The sequence below is a fragment of the Oryctolagus cuniculus genome, chromosome 8 (genome assembly GCF_964237555.1).
Source record: "Oryctolagus cuniculus chromosome 8, mOryCun1.1, whole genome shotgun sequence".
Classification (NCBI taxonomy): domain Eukaryota; kingdom Metazoa; phylum Chordata; class Mammalia; order Lagomorpha; family Leporidae; genus Oryctolagus; species Oryctolagus cuniculus.
The window spans coordinates 13,390,597-13,406,196 of NC_091439.1; the positions used below are offsets into that span (position 1 = coordinate 13,390,597).

A 15,600-nucleotide genomic window follows, 5' to 3' on the forward strand; every position below is an offset into this window, starting at 1 on the left:
AGCCATCAGAAGCCTTGTGCCAGCTCTTTTTTGTTTTCTGTGTTTGTTACGATTGCAGCATGCTCTTGTATTTCCACAATTAGTTATATTTCCCAAGAGCTGTGGATGAGTGGAGAGCTAATTGAAGAGGTTTGTGTGCCAGAGAGAGAGAGAGAAGAGAGAAAGAGAGAGCGAGCGAGCGAGAGAGAGCCCACCAACCTACAAGACAGACTTTAAACCATCATACTCTGCTTGGTGGGTCCCTGGGGTTAGCACATGATCCACATGAATAGTATTTGGCAAATACATTTTTGAGTTGGGGCATTTTATTTTTGGTAACTCTTTTTTCATAGAAATGCTGAGACTTTAGTAAGTTAGTCATATGATTTCTAAATATGTAAAAGTTTAGGAAACTAGTACAAATAGAATTATTTCTTAATTATTTAAAATTTAGAAACTCTTAAAAAAGGGAACTGTGGTTAAACATTTGATTTGAAGTAAATAAATCTATACCCTTAAATAAGGTACCGTGTAGAGCTGGATAAAATGTCCATGTTTGCTATAGATCTGTTTTCATTCTCCTCAGGAGACTTTCATCCAAATGTTTTGTTATTATTGGCAGGAAAGCAGAGCCTAAATCTGCCTTCAGTAATTTGTTTTGTTCATTCTTGGCTTTTGGAACAAAATAATAATCACTTATTATTTTCCAGAAATTTGGCATTTCCACTAATGTATTTCTTGACAATTGCACAATATTCTTGCATGATAAAAAGTAGTTTAAACTATAAGTATAGTATATTAAAAGACATACAGAATGCACACCACATACTTACTTCTGCGACAAAAATGTGAAATCCGATTATTTGTGTACTTTGACAGAAAACATCAAGCCAAGAACATAGGCGCACATTTGTTTTTCATTGTCAAGTTGTGGGAGATAGAGCATAATATAAGTAATGGATGATTTACTCTCATCTCCAAATTATCATCAGTTTGGGTTCTTAGGAGTAATGTGTTATAAATGCTGTGTATACATATTTATGTAGGAATATAATACATACATTGAGCATAAATTTGGGAAGAAATATTTAATATATCCTCTAATAGATAAATTATTTTCTTGATTTTTTAATGATCAGTTAGGTAGAGAAGTACTATGGAAAGATACTTGTATTTTCTTAGATCAGAAAGTATAAGAATGAGCGTAGAACTTTCCTACTTTAACTGAGAATGCAGTAAAGCTGTGAGCCGTCTGCTTCCTGAGTGGCCACATTCCAGCTGTGCAGACTGGTCACAGCACATCTGCCAATCAGAAGGCCCTGGAGGGAAGCCCTTGGATGCTGAGTCTTGTTTACATGCATCGTGACTCTGTTTCTCCCCTCCCTGTGTGTTGCACCACTGGGAAGACTAGTGGGGAAATCCTCTATAACATTCCTAAATAAATTGTATGCAAGAAACTAGGACCACAGCCACAGCAAATAACTTTCCGGACAGTTTTAACTCATCTTTAGCCACAGGTAAGAGTTGTTGCTTTGTTGTTTGATGAGAGTTGTTCCGAATCCAGTTTCTAGCTTTTCTTGCTTTACTTGTGTTAGCAAAGCTTGCAGGCTAAAACCAGAGAGGAATGATTGAAAAATGATTAATATATACACTATATTATTATGACTTTAAATATTTAATACTCAGGTTAAAGGCATGGTATTTTTATTTAAGGGAGGAATAAAACCAAGTTAAAATAGAACTGGAAAACCAAGTTCGATAACACTAAAGTATAGAAAAAATTTTAACCAGAAACATTAGCATTGTTCTTTTGGAGAGCATTATATTTAGGTAAACATGTTGTAGTATGACTCTTTCTACTTTTCAGTCTTTCAGAAAAGTCTTCATGTTATACTAATCTAATTTCTTTTTTATTATGAGCTTATTTAGAAAGAATTGGTGCATTTGTTTTACTGTGTAAGCCTTATTCCTTTCCTCCCATATTTCTCTCCAGAGGTTTGAGTCTGTTTTCATTTTTCTCTTTATGCTGTTCTACCAGCAGTACAATTCAGGGGAAAAAATAATTCCTATCTAATCTTTCCTTTTCCATTAAATTCTGTCATTTAACTATTAATTCAGAGGATAATACAGAAAATTATATGTTGATAATATTCAGTGTTTTAAAATATTTTAAAATATTCCATATTTTTAAAGAGTAATCACATATTGTGGTTTGTGTATGTTGTTAATTTTTCCATAACACTGGAGCCTTTTTGCTTTGTTTTTTTATTTTTAACCATATGCTAGGGAAAACATTGTTACTGTGATTCAAAAACACAACCCGTGGGTTTTGCGGTTGTTTCTCTTGTATGTAGTAAGCTTCAGTTTCATTAATAGCACTTTACACCACTTTTGAAAACTTTAAGCAGTAGTGCTATTATTTCTTACCCTGTGGTGGAGTTTCTCAGCCTTAGAAGTATTGATGTTTTGAGTGGGATAGTTCTTTGTGTAGGGTTGCCCAGTGCATTGTAGGACAGTTAACTGAAACGCTGGTCTCTGTCCACTAGAACTTTGTCCTCCCCAATTCTCTCAACCAAAAGTGTGACATATATAGCACATTACACCTAATTGTTGGTGAAAATTGAACTTCAGCTTGTGAAATATTCTGGGTAGAAGAGAGTTAAGAATGAGGCCGTACTGGTCTCAGTGTATTTGCAGATGTTGTTGTAGCTGACTGCTCATTTTGTTCCCCTCCCCATTCTGTTAGAAGCTGCTGCCAACCATGATTCATGGAATGATTTTTTTGAGCTGAGTAATCTGTGGCTTTTCAGTTTCCTTACTTTTCTTTCCTTTGCTAAATGTCTTGGTTTTAGTAAAGTGTTGAACACAGCAAAGAGTTTCAAAATGAAATAACACATGTAATCATGTATTTTCCAAGTAGATGATTTTAGAAAACTGTAAAAAGTTTTTATGCTTGTCCTTTCTTGTGTCCTTTCTACCTTCTCCGTCAGGCAAATCCTCTCAGCTCTCATGAAGAGCCTTATACGAGGGGAAGCACAGCTACCTTTGAACTGTTCTTTGTGAAATCCAATGTATGGCAGCCGGTATTAAGATCTGCTTTCCCAGGGCTTTTCAAGAACATTTTGACATGTAACTGTCTTCTTTCTTTACAGATCGCAACGAACGAAATAAACCAGAGCATCGTTCCTCAAGGTAGGAACTTGTGATATTTAATAATTCTATATAAGGCTTCTCATTTGAAAAAACATTGTCAGGAGGCAATGCAAATGTTCCTTTAGAGTTGCTATATATTGGAGCTTCTGTGGCATTCAGGGACGCTTCACAAGGGAAACACTGTTCATTTTCTGAATAAAAATTCTTTATTAAATTGCTACTACTGGGAAGACATTATTTTCAGAATTCACATCAGTGACAGATACATATTCATGAGAGATTATTTAGTTCTCACTTCTTCTGTCGGTGATATACTTTTTCCCCTCCTTTTAAGTAGTATTTTTATAAATGTTTATTGCCATTTTCCTAGTTATAAAATTAACAGATGCTTATTGTAGAAACTTGGAAGATGCAGAAATACAAAGCATAAACAAAATGAAATCCAGTCTGCCTCTCATCAGAAGGAGATGGCTGGCTCCTGCTACAATGTTGTTTATTTCTTTCTAGACTTTTAATATTACATATATACATTTGTGTATTTGGATTCTTTGTAAGTTTTTGTTAGGCATTTCAGGTGGTCAAGAGGGTTGTATCAGTTAAGGCTTCCAGCCACCCACACTGAGAATGTTTTGCTAGACCTTCGCCAGCACTGAACAGTATTTTTAAAAATCCTTTTCACACTTCCAGGTGAAAAATTGTGTGACTTCCTCTCCTCAGCAAGACTGGCAAGGCTGTATTAGCTAAATTAGATATAATCTTCCAGTTCTATGCAAGATTATGATTTTTCTTTTTTTTTTTTTTTTAAAGATTTATTTATTTGAAAGTCAGAGTTACACAGAGAGAGGAGAGGCAGAGCCAGGGTTGGGGGAGGTCCTCCATCCAATAGTTCACTCCCCAATTGGCCGCAACAGCTGGAGCTGCGCTGATCCAAAGCTAGGGACCAGGATCTTCTTCCGGGTCTCCCACGTGGATGCAGGGGCCCAAGGACCCTTCTACTGCTTTCCCAGGCCATAGCAGAGAGCTGGATTGGAAGTGGAGCAGCCAGGTCTCAAACCCGTGCCCATATGGGATGCTGGCTCTTCAGGCCAGGGTGTTAACCCATTGTGCCACAGTGCTGGCCCAAAGATTATGATTTTTCTAATACTAATTTCTCCTTATTACATGTTTGGTCCCTTTTTCAATGCATTTTGTGTTGTGAAAACTGATACAATGTAGATAATGCGTGTATTGGGTTGCCTGGTCTGGTAAATGAAATCCTGAGGCTTTTTCAAGTGATCACACTTTAGAGTGCATTGGCCTCAATCTGTGAAAACTGCATTACTTACATTAGCAATGTACTTTGCAGAAATTGTCAGTCAAAATCAAAATCAGAATCAAAATTAGTGCAATCTAATGTGAGAGAAAAATATAGCTGGGTATTTGGAGTGTTGACCAATTTGGGGCTGGGGGATGGATATGATTTATGTGTGTTAAAATTCACTGTTTTTGAGTAGTCTTTTGAGTTTTGACAAACATGTACAATTAAGTATCAACCTCTACAGTCATGGAAATAAGATTGATAAGGTAAAAGAAAAGACTTTGAGAACATGCCTAACTATAAGTGACAAATTTATAAGGCTAAAAAAAATACTTAGGATGATAAAATTAGGATCCATAAGAACCTTGATATAACAAAGATTGGACTAAATTAAATAGTGTTTTAGTATTCAATGCAAATCCTTAAACTGAAACTCTAGTGGAACATAAAAACATAGGAGAAATGTTATTTAAGAAATACAAATATATATTGAAAAAGACATAAGAATTAATTTCTGTGTAAATTCACAATAAGTTAAAAAATTTTTAGGTGACGGCCTCGGAAAGGTCTGCATTGATGTGATTACACTGAAAGATATCTAATAAACATGGTAGCAGATTGAAGTATGCAGTGAAATGGCTATATTGATTTCACATAGGGAATTGAAAAAACAAAACAGAAATCTGTGCTCCACTCCAGAGACTGTATTCAGTAAGCCTGGAGTAATTATTTCAAATCTGTTTATTAAAGTCTCCAGGGGATTCTGATGCTTAACCAGGTTGGGGGCCACTGGTCTAGAGTTTAGCAGCTGAGTTGGGACAGGGAAGATCAAAGAGAAGAGCAGGATAAAAGTCAAAGCTAAATCATCCAAAGGTTGGCATAATGAGTGGCAAGAATTTGGTTTCGGCATGAAAGTTTGGAGAGGCATGAGAGAGAAGTGATAACTAGCTTCAGACAACCAAGACTGATCCATAGAAGAGACCAGCAGAATTGGTCCTTATAAATGCTCTTCTCTACCACAGGGAGCCCTTGCACATGGAGAAATAGCTGATGGTCTGGTGCAGAGGAAGGTAGAATATGAGACTGGATTCCTGATTGAGATAGAAAGCTATTAAGTGCCCGGCTAATGGGATCTTGTCAGCAGATGTAGTAGTTTTAGTAAGCTTCCACTGGCCAAATTTGGGACCATTTGAATATAAAAAAATTTTTTTTAGAAAGCCACAAAAAGATAAAAATGATGATAATAGAGATATGGGATTTTTAAAAATCCATGTAAAGGGAATGATAGAATTTAGAAAATTATCATTTTGCAATTTGGATCAATGGCAGCTAAACTATGTTGAAATTTATTGGGAACAGATACTCATTCTGCCTTAAAATACCCATAGGTGCAATATTTTTAAAACTTGATTAATTAGAGATCCTCTATCCACTGGTTCACCCCATAAATGCCCAGAACAGCCAGGTCTAGGCCAGACTGAATCCGGGAGCCTAGAACTCTCACCTGGATATTCCATGTGGTGGCAAGGACCCAAATACATGTTCCTTCATCTGTTGTCTTCCAGGGTGCTCATCAATAAGAATCTGGATCAGAAGCGGAGCCAGAAATGAATCCTAGGGATTCTAGTATAGGATATGGGCTTCTTAACTGTTGTACCCACAGATTTTAATTGCAAAGGGGGGAAAGTTACCTTTTTGATGGAGTAATCTGGTGGTCAGCATCTTAAATTAAATGGTCAGTGTATGCATCAGGGGTGGGGAATGTGCAACCCAAGGGCCATATAGGGCCTATAAATCATTTAGTATGGCCCCATCAAAGCAGCTGGGGAGGGAGGACTTGAAATTTAAGAAATCTAGGGGCCGGCAGGTAAAGCCGGCATCCCATATGGGTGCTGGTTTGAGTCCCTGCTGCTCCACTTTCCATCCAGCTCTCAGCTATGGCCTGGGAAAGCAGCAGAAGATGGCCCAAGTTTGTGGGCCCCTGCACCAGCATGGGAGACCTGGAAGAAGCTCCTGGCTCCTGGCTTCAGATCAGCACAGCTCCGGCTGTGCGGCCTTTTGCGGGAGTGAACCAGTGGATGGAAGACCTCTCTGTCTCTGCCTCAGCCTCTGCCTCTCTGTGACTCTGCCTTTTAAATAAATAAATAAATCTTAAAAAAAAAAAAAAAAGAAATATATAGCAGGCTAATTTTTTAAATTGATAATTTTGTATGGCCTGCAAGTGATGTTATAAATACCCAAATGGGCCGGCGCCGTGGCTAACTAGGCTAATCTGTCTGTGGCGCCAGCACCCCGGGTTCTAGTCCTGGTTGGGGCACTGGATTCTGTCCCGGTTGCTCCTCTTCCAGTCCAGCTCTCTGCTGTGGCCCAGGAAGGGAGGATGGCCCAAGTGCTTGGGCCCTGTACCCGCATGGGAGACCAGGAAGAAGCACCTGGCTCCTGGCTTTGGATCTGCACAGCTCAGCGGCCGTAGCAGCCATTTGGGGGGTGAACCAACAGAAGGAAGACTTTTCTCTCTGTCTCTCTCTCTCACTGTCTAACTGCCTGCTCCCCCCCCCAAAATACCCAAATGGCCCTTGGCAGAAAAAAGGTTCCTCACACCTTGTGGTAAAACAAGCTGACATGTGCCTCTAGATGATGTGAAAAGTAGCACACAGAGATAGCACTTATTTGGTCGTCCTAACAACAACAATAAGGTCGTCTCTTGAAAAACCTCAGAGAATATTCTGAATTAAGAGAAACTGAAGGGGTGAGCAGTTAAGATGCCATGTCTCCCATCGGAGTACCTTGGCTTCATTCCTAGCTCTGGCTCCAGCTTCCAGCTTCCTGCTAACACAAACTCTGGCAGGAACAGGGATGGCTCAGGTAATTGGATTCCTACCACCCATGTGGAAAACCTGGTTTGCGTTCCCAGCTCCCCGCTTGTTTTGGGGATTTGGGGACAGAACCAGCAGATGGGAGTTCTTTCTCTGTGTGTCTTTCTCTTTGTCTCTCTACCTCTCAAATAAGTAAATAAATAAAAATTTTTAAATCTGGGATTAAATCTCAATTTTCAGAAAATTGGAAGGGGAGCAATTAGAGAATTTGAATATAGATAGTATCTTCATAATACTTTTTTTGATGTGGAATAGGAAGGTTATTGTGGGAGAATGTTATTTTTAGGAGATATATGCCAAAGGGCTAGAGATGGTATAGTCTTTGTTTGTTTTTTAAGATTTATTTATTTATTTGAAAATCAGTTACACAAAAAGAGGAGAGGCAAAGAGAGAGAGAGGTCTTCCATCTTCTGGTTCACTCCCCAGTCGGCCACAACAGCCGGAGCTGTGCCAATCCAAAGCTAGGAGCCAGGAGCCTCCTCTAGGTCTCCCATGTGGGTGCAGGGGCACAAGGACTTGAGCCATCTTCCACTGCTTTTCCAAGGCCACAGCAAAGACCTGGATTGGAAGAGCAGCAGCGAGGACTTGAACCCGTGCCCATATGGGATGCCGGCACTGCAGGTGGCAGCTTTACCCGGTATAGTCTTAAGTTTGCAACCTATCCTCAAACAACTCGGGGGGGGGCGGGGGGAGGCAAACCCAGAGTGAGAAACAAAGAAGCAAATATGGGAAATTTAATAAGTGGTGAACAGAAAACAGGCATCCAGGTATTAATTTTACTGTTTGCCTTTTCTGTAAGCTTGAACTTTTCAAAACAGAAAGGAATGGTGGAAGGAACAATGTTACAGATTGAGTAGGACTTCTCTCCCAAACTCATGCAGACATTTGAATCTCAAAGCTTTATCCTAACAGTTAATGAATTAATGCTAATGGTGGATGGATTAGGGTGGAGGCTTGATCCAATTATGGCAGCTTTGGTGGAATGATTGCATTAGAATAGATTGCTAGGTGGGGTGACATTATAAGGAGAGACCACAGCAAGGGTGGTGAACCTTTTTTTTCTGCCAAGGGCCATTTGGATATTTGTAACATCATTCATGGCCATAAAAACTTACCAACTTATAAATTATCCTGCTGTAGATTGATTAAATTTTGCGTACTGCCTGTGGTTGTCTTAGCCGGGCCAGACCAAAGGATATCATGAGCCTTATACAGCCTGTAGATGGGATGCTGCCCACCCCTGACAAAGAGTGTGCTGCCTGTGTCTCCCTGTTTCCTGGCTGGCCATGTGGTCACTCCTTATCTGCTGTGCCATGGCCAGCCTCCGCCACATGCTAGGCCACCAGAGCCGCCCGATCACGGACCGTGCACCTCCAGCTGTAAGCCAGAACAAACCTCCTTCCCGCCCGAGTTGCTCCTCAGGTGTTTTAGTTAAAGTAACAAAAATCTGACCAACACTAACTCTTCTGTGTCTCTCTGGCAGTCCCAAAGGACAGAATGTGGGTGGAACTTTGGGGGAGGGGATGGATTTCTGTACAGTATGAGGAAAAATTTCCCAGCTGCTCATCACAGATGAAACAGGCTATTCTGTGAACAGATATTGTCAAGGAAAATCTAAACAAGGAAGCTCTGGGAATAAAAAGAAGGTTCTTGCATGGCTAAGTCATTATTTACATGACTCGACCCCTTTTCTTGCTTAATACCCAATAAATATTTGTTGAGAGCTTCAATTGTTGCTCAGGACACAGTTGAAAACACAAAAAGGTCTCCAGCCTCATGGAGCATCTATTGAGAGTGTGTTTACCCCGTAAAGTCTAGATCGAAGTCCTCATAGTTCTGTTTTAGGCAATGTTGTGTACTCTTGAGGTTATTGGGAAAGTATTCTGATTATCCTTTAATCTCTAATGTATATTGTTGAGGTCTGTAAGACTGTGCTACTAGAGAGTGCCAGGTCCACAAAAGCACTTAGTACGTAACTGCTGTTGAATGAGTGAATGCCAGCTGTATTTCAAAGATAAGAAAAGGGAACATCGGTATTTTCCCTTGCAAATTGAGAAGAACCTGACTCATGAAAGCTTGCCCATGACTGTTACTGAACGTGTTTGTTACTGTGACAGTAAGGAGTAATGCCTGTAAAAAAGCAGCATTTTTTTCAGGAAAGGCCATTGTTTTCTATCCAGAGTTGGCTCTTGAGGTGGGCAGTGACCTCTTCCCCTGCCATCCCTAGCTGAGCAGGGCTATTCTTTCAGGCTGGGAGTGCATCAGGCAGATTAACACCTGCTGCATCAACAGAACGGAAAGAAAATACAAACAAAAAGTCACTTAATTTTGGTAAATTTTTTGGTTTTCCTCAGTCCACTCGGAAGCAAGAATGAATGGGCTCAAAGCCCAGCCAGGATAAGAGAAATGCATTTCTCTTGTTTGTGCTTTAATAAGGCCAACAGTAGCTTTCACAGAGAGCGGTGAATAAATCTGAGGTGTCTGCCTGTTCTTGCACTTCAGGGTTGAAGTAAGAGGGAAAGCATAACTCTTATCAACTTAAAGGAAAAGTCTTACCATGTATTGACCAACAGTAAGACCCTCAAACTTTAAAAGCAAAACCAAAAATTGTTTAAGCATGATTAATAGGTTTGGTAGGTGTTTTTTGATTGCTTTGTTTTGTTGTTGATTTTTTTATTTGCTTGTTGCTTATTGATAAGTGGGGAGGTCAGACCTGTATGAATTCTTGTCTCAACCATAATAATTTAAACAAACTTTCTCAAATTGATGTCCCATAGAACACTGTTCTGTTAGGATAGTCAGTATCTTAAGAAATGAATGTTCACATACAAACAAGTTTGTGAAATGGCGCGATCAACAAAATTAGATATTTCTTTACTGTCACAATACCCCTCAGACCCTGATGGTGCATTATTTTATTTCTTTTAAGATTTTTTTTTTGAAAGAGTTATACAATGAGAGAAGGAGAGGCAGAGAGAGAGAGAAAGGTCTTCATCTGATGGTTCACTCTTCAGTTGGCTGCAACAGCCAGAGCTGCTCCAGTCTGAAGCCAGGAGCCAGGAGCTTCTTCTGGGTCTCCCACTTGGGTGCAGGGGCCCCCTTGGGCCATCTTCTCCTGCTTTCCCAAACCATAGCTGAGAGCTGGATCAGAAGTGGAGCAGCCAGGACCCAAATCGGTGCCCATATGGGATGCCGGCACTGCAGGCGGCAGCTTTACCTGCTATGCCACAGCCCTGGCCCCTGATGGTGCATTATTTATTAAAGTGAGCACCATACTACACATCAGTTTAAAAATTACTGAAATTTGTAACTTCTGATTCCCAGGCATAGTTGTTTTTATTTTATTTTAATGGATTCTTAACAGATTCAATGTGATTTGTAGATCATTCTAAGAACATAATGATATTCCCTTCCCTCCCTCCTACCCTCTCTCTTTCTCCCTTTCTTTCTGTCCGACATAGTTATTAATAACATCTAGAAAAAGTGCCATGGAATAGCAGCTTGGGAAACTAATTAGAGGGAAGTAGAAGCTAAAGATAATAAAGATAAGCCCTGTGGCAGTCAGTACCATGAATGGAAAATAAGAGCTCTTTGTACCACCCCGTCAGCTGTAAATAATAGATCTCAATGACTGTTGGGGTCTGAATGACCAGCTACTTCATCTCAAATGTTTTATCTACTTTGAGGAAATAATTTACAACAGCAAAAAAAGAAGGTGCAGAACAAAGAATCTCAAAAAGTTACTATTTGAGGGGCAGGCAGTTGAGATGCCCACAGGCCTGGCTCCCCTCCTGACAGCTTCCTGATAAATGTGCACCCTGGGAGGCAGCAGGTATTGACACAGATGTCACCCACTTGGGAGATCCAGATTGAGTCCTCCCGCTGACTTCGTCTGGCACAGCCAGGGACTGTGGAGAGCATTCAGAAGTGAATCAGAGGATGGGAGGCCTGGCTGTCTCTGCCTTCCAAACTAAATAAATAAATACATAAAATTTTAAAAAACATTACATCTGATTCTTGTTTGATCTCCCTAAAGCTTTCTATTTTATTTTTTTTTATTTTTATTTTTTTTTTGACAGGCAGAGTGGACAGTGAGAGAGAGAGACAGAGAGAAAGGTCTTCCTTTGCCGTTGGTTCACCCTCCAATGGCCGCCGCGGCCGGCGCACCGCGCTGATCCGATGGCAGGAGCCAGGATCCAGGTGCTTCTCCTGGTCTCCCATGGGGTGCAGGGCCCAAGCACTTGGGCCATCCTCCACTGCACTCCCTGGCCACAGCAGAGGGCTGGCCTGGAAGAGGGGCAACCGGGACAGAATCCGGCGCCCCGACCGGGACTAGAACCCTGTGTGCCGGCGCCGCTAGGCGGAGGATTAGCCTAGTGAGCCGCGGCGCCGACCGCTCCCTAAAGCTTTCTTAAAACTATCTGCCGTAGTCCCCTTGATTCCCATTTATAAAATTTAAGGAAATTTCATTAAAAGTCACAGCCACACCTCAGAATCAGCTCTTGAAGCATTTGGATCTGGCTAAAAAGCCCATGAAAGTTTCTCAGGCATGGAAAGCCAAGACACTGTGGCAATAAAATGACCTAAATGAAAGATCTCTGTGAGTGAGATCCCAGCAGAAAGAATGGGCCATCAAAGAAGGAGGTACCCTTCTCTAAAGGGAGGAGAGAACTTCCACTTTGATTATGGCCTTGTCTAAATAAGGTCAGAGTTGGTGAACTCAAGAGGCTTCCATAGCCTTGGCAGCTCATGACAAGAGCCTCGGGTGATTACTGATGCCATAAACAAGAGTGTCAATTGTTAAATCAACACAGGAGTCACTGTGCACTTACTCCCCATGTAGGATCTCTGTTCTTAATGTGTTGTACTATGTGAATTAACAGTAAAAGTAGTACTCAAACAGTACTTTATACTTTGCATTTCTGTGTGGGTGCAGTCTGTTGAAATCTTTACTTAGTATATATTAAGTTGATCTTCTCTATATAATTAAAAATGAATCTTAATGAAGAATGAGATGAGAGAGGGAGGAGTAGGAGATGGGATGGTTTGCGGGTGGGAGGGTGGTTATGGGGGGGAAGAACCGCTATAATCCAATAGTCATACTTTTGAAATTTATATTTATTAAATAAAAGTTTAAAAAACAAAGTCACAACCACAAAAAATTTCTAATTCAACAAAGTGATCTTAAAGTTTTTAAATAACCAGTGCAATTTTGAAAATCAAGAAAAGGAGGTAAGGACAGGCATTTGGCCTGGTGGTTTAATTGCTAAATCCTACATCATAGATTCAATCCCTGGCTCTCCTTTAGATTCCCGTATTCCACTAATGTGGACCTTTTGGAGACAGCAGGTAACTGGATTCCCGCCATCCACGTAGGAGACCTGGATTATGTTATCAGCTCCTGACTTTGGCCTTGCCTGCTCCATCCCTGCTGTTGCAAATACTTGGGGAGTAGACCGATGGAAAGGTGCTCTATCTGTCTCTGTTTCTCTGCTTCTCAATAAATATAACTTGAAAATTTTTAGGAAATTAAGGAAAGCATGTGAAAATGGAAGCCATGATTGTGCAGTACATATAGAACAAAGATTAGGGTCCTGGATACATAAAAAATACTTGTTGGAAAGAAAAAGGCAAATAACTCAGTAAAATATGAACAGCATACAAAAGATGACATCTAAGTAAGCAATTGAATATGTGAAAAATTTCTTCACCTTGCTAGTGTTAAGAAGATGTGTTCTGACTTGATAATGAAATGTCATTTTACTTTCATGAGTTGGCACAGGACTTTCAGATTGATAATGCAAACTATGTATATGATTATGTAATCTGGCTCAGTAGTAGGGAAGACTATTCAGGATCATTGCAATAGGTAAAGGGACCACTGCAATTGAATTTTGTAGTGGGGGAGTATTGGGCTGAACTCCTTATATAGCACAGGCAAGCATGAAATTGATAGTCAAGGAATTCAAGCAAAACATTAGGGGTAAGGAGGATTCTGGTTAACCTAATTTAGCAGGAACCTTGCTGAAGACAGGCCAGAGTAGTCAGACATGGGTGGGATGGGGTGTGGAGGGGTAGAGATAGTGAAAGATGAATGTTAGAAGTGATTAAAGGGGTCGGCGCTGTGGTGCAGCAAGTTAAAGCCGTGGTCTGCAGGGCCAGCATCCCATATGGGTACCTGTTCATGTCCTGGCTGCTCCTCTTCCCATCCAGCTCTCTGCTGTGACCTGGGGAAGCAGAAGAACATGGTCCAAGTCCTCGGGCTCCTGCACCTGTGTGGGAGACCCGGAAGAAGCTCCTGGTTTCTGGCTTTGGATTGGCTCAGCTCTGGCCACTGCAGTAATTTGGGGAGTGAACCAGTGGATGGAAGACTCTCTCTCTCTCTCCCACTCTCTCTAACTCTGTCTTTCAAATAAATAAAATAAATCTTTTTAAAAAAGTGATCAAATCCCAAGGATGGCAAAGTTCTTGTTAAATGTCTTAGCAAGGTTCTTTGCTAAAACTAGATTTTATAGACAAGGATAGTACACAGATGGGCCTTGGAGAAGGATTTTTGGCCAAGCAAAGATTTTTGTCAGTTCAGAGTTGCAGTGTTTGGATTAAGGAAGCTATATATATGATAACATAGATGAATCTCAGAGACATAATTCTGGATGATACAAAACAAGTTGTAGAAAAGATAGGTATTGATACTGTACCTGTAAAAAGCAGGGGTCAGAAAATAGGCCAGCTGTGGCCTGTCACCTCTGTTTGCAAGTGTAGTTTTAAGGGAACACAGCCAAGCCCGTTTGTTTGCATATTGTTTCTGGCTGTTTTTGCATTATGACATCGTTGTTTCCAGCAGGGACCATACAGCAGAACAGAAACGATATGTCTATATGTTGTATTTTTATAACTACCTACATGTAATAAAAGCATAAAAAGAAGTAAACTTAGGATATTGATTATCAAAGAAAGAGATCAGGAAAGGATCTGCAGGGAGCTTCCAGTATTATTATATTATCAATGTATTATCTCTATTGTTTTATTTCTTAAGCTAAGTGAGATTTTTTGTGGTATTTTGTAGACCTCTTTTAAAATCCTAGAAATTGCCATAATTTAAAAATACTGGGGCCGGTGCCATGGCGCACTAGGTTAATCCTCCTCCTGCGTCGCCGGCATCCCATATGGGCACTGGTTCTAGTCCTGGTTGCTCCTTTTCCAGTCTGGCTCTCTGCTGTGGCCTGGGATGGCAGTGGAAGATGGCCCAAAATGCTTGGGTCCCTGCATCCACACAGGAGACCAGGAAGAGGCACTTGGCTCCTGGTTTCAGTGGCGCAGCTCTGGCCATTTTGGCCATTTGGAGAGTGAACCAACAGAAGGAAGACCTTTCTCTCTGTTCTCCCTCTCACTGTCTGTAACTCTACCTCTCAAATAAATAAATAAAATCTTAAAAAAAAATATATTGTTGAGGCTGGCACCCTGATACAGATTAATCCTCTGCCTGCAGCGCCGGCATCCCTTATGGGCACTGGTTCTGGTCCTGGCTGCCCCTCTTGCAGTCCAGCTCTCTGCTATAGCCTGGGAAAGCAGTAGAAAATGGCCCAAGTGCTTGGACCTCTGCACCCACATGGGAGACCAGGAAGAAGCACCTGGCTCCTGGCTTTGGATTGGTGCAGCTCCGGCCATTGCAGCCATCTAGGGAGTGGAAGACCTCTCTCTCTGTCTCTCCCTCTCACTGTCTGTGGCTATACCTCTCAGATAAATAAATAAAAACTCTAAAATAATACTATTTAAAATATTTAATATGTACAATAAAGGGAGAATGTTTGGGTGTGTGTGTAGTATGTGTATTTTTTAAAAAGATTATTTTATTTGAAAGAGTTACAGAGAGACAGAGGCAGAGAAAGAGCAAGGTTTTCCATCTGCTGGTTCACTCCCCAAATGGCATAACAGCAAGAGCTGGGCTGATCTGGAGCCAGGAGCATCTTCTGGATCTTCCATGTGGGTGCAGGGGCCCAAGGACTTGAGCCATCTTCCACTGCTTTCCCTGGCCACAGCAGAGCTGGATCAGAAGTGGAGCAGCTGGGACTTAAACCAGTGCCCATATGGGATGCCATCACTTCAGGTGGCAGCTTTACCCGCTGTGCCATAGCGCCGGCCCCAGTATGTATATTTATATATGTATATTTCTGTGAACTTATCTTTCACTTAATATTATTTATAAATTTTTACCATGTCAGTTTCTACTTGGTTATTTTTTAACTATTGCACAGTTTCCAGTATAGGTGTCTTATAATTTATTCAGCCAGTTTT

The 15,600-nt window shown here is 40.8% G+C and overlaps 1 protein-coding gene across 33 annotated transcripts in view; it reads left to right on the top strand.

The window, feature by feature from the left end:
* SH3D19 (SH3 domain containing 19) overlaps positions 1-15,600 on the top strand; it is a 200,959-nt gene that overhangs the window by 91,770 nt on the left and 93,589 nt on the right. For 14 of the 33 annotated variants that reach the window (XM_051819352.2, XM_017347300.2, XM_070047423.1 and 11 more), the window contains exon 2: positions 3,132-3,171. In XM_051819352.2, coding sequence (XP_051675312.1) covers positions 3,132-3,171 — 40 coding nt within the window. Of the gene's footprint in view, positions 1-1,280; positions 1,497-2,768; positions 3,051-3,131; positions 3,172-15,600 lie in introns of those variants that run through there. The other 19 variants (XM_008267342.4, XM_070047429.1, XM_070047427.1 and 16 more) reach the window with 11 other exon arrangements.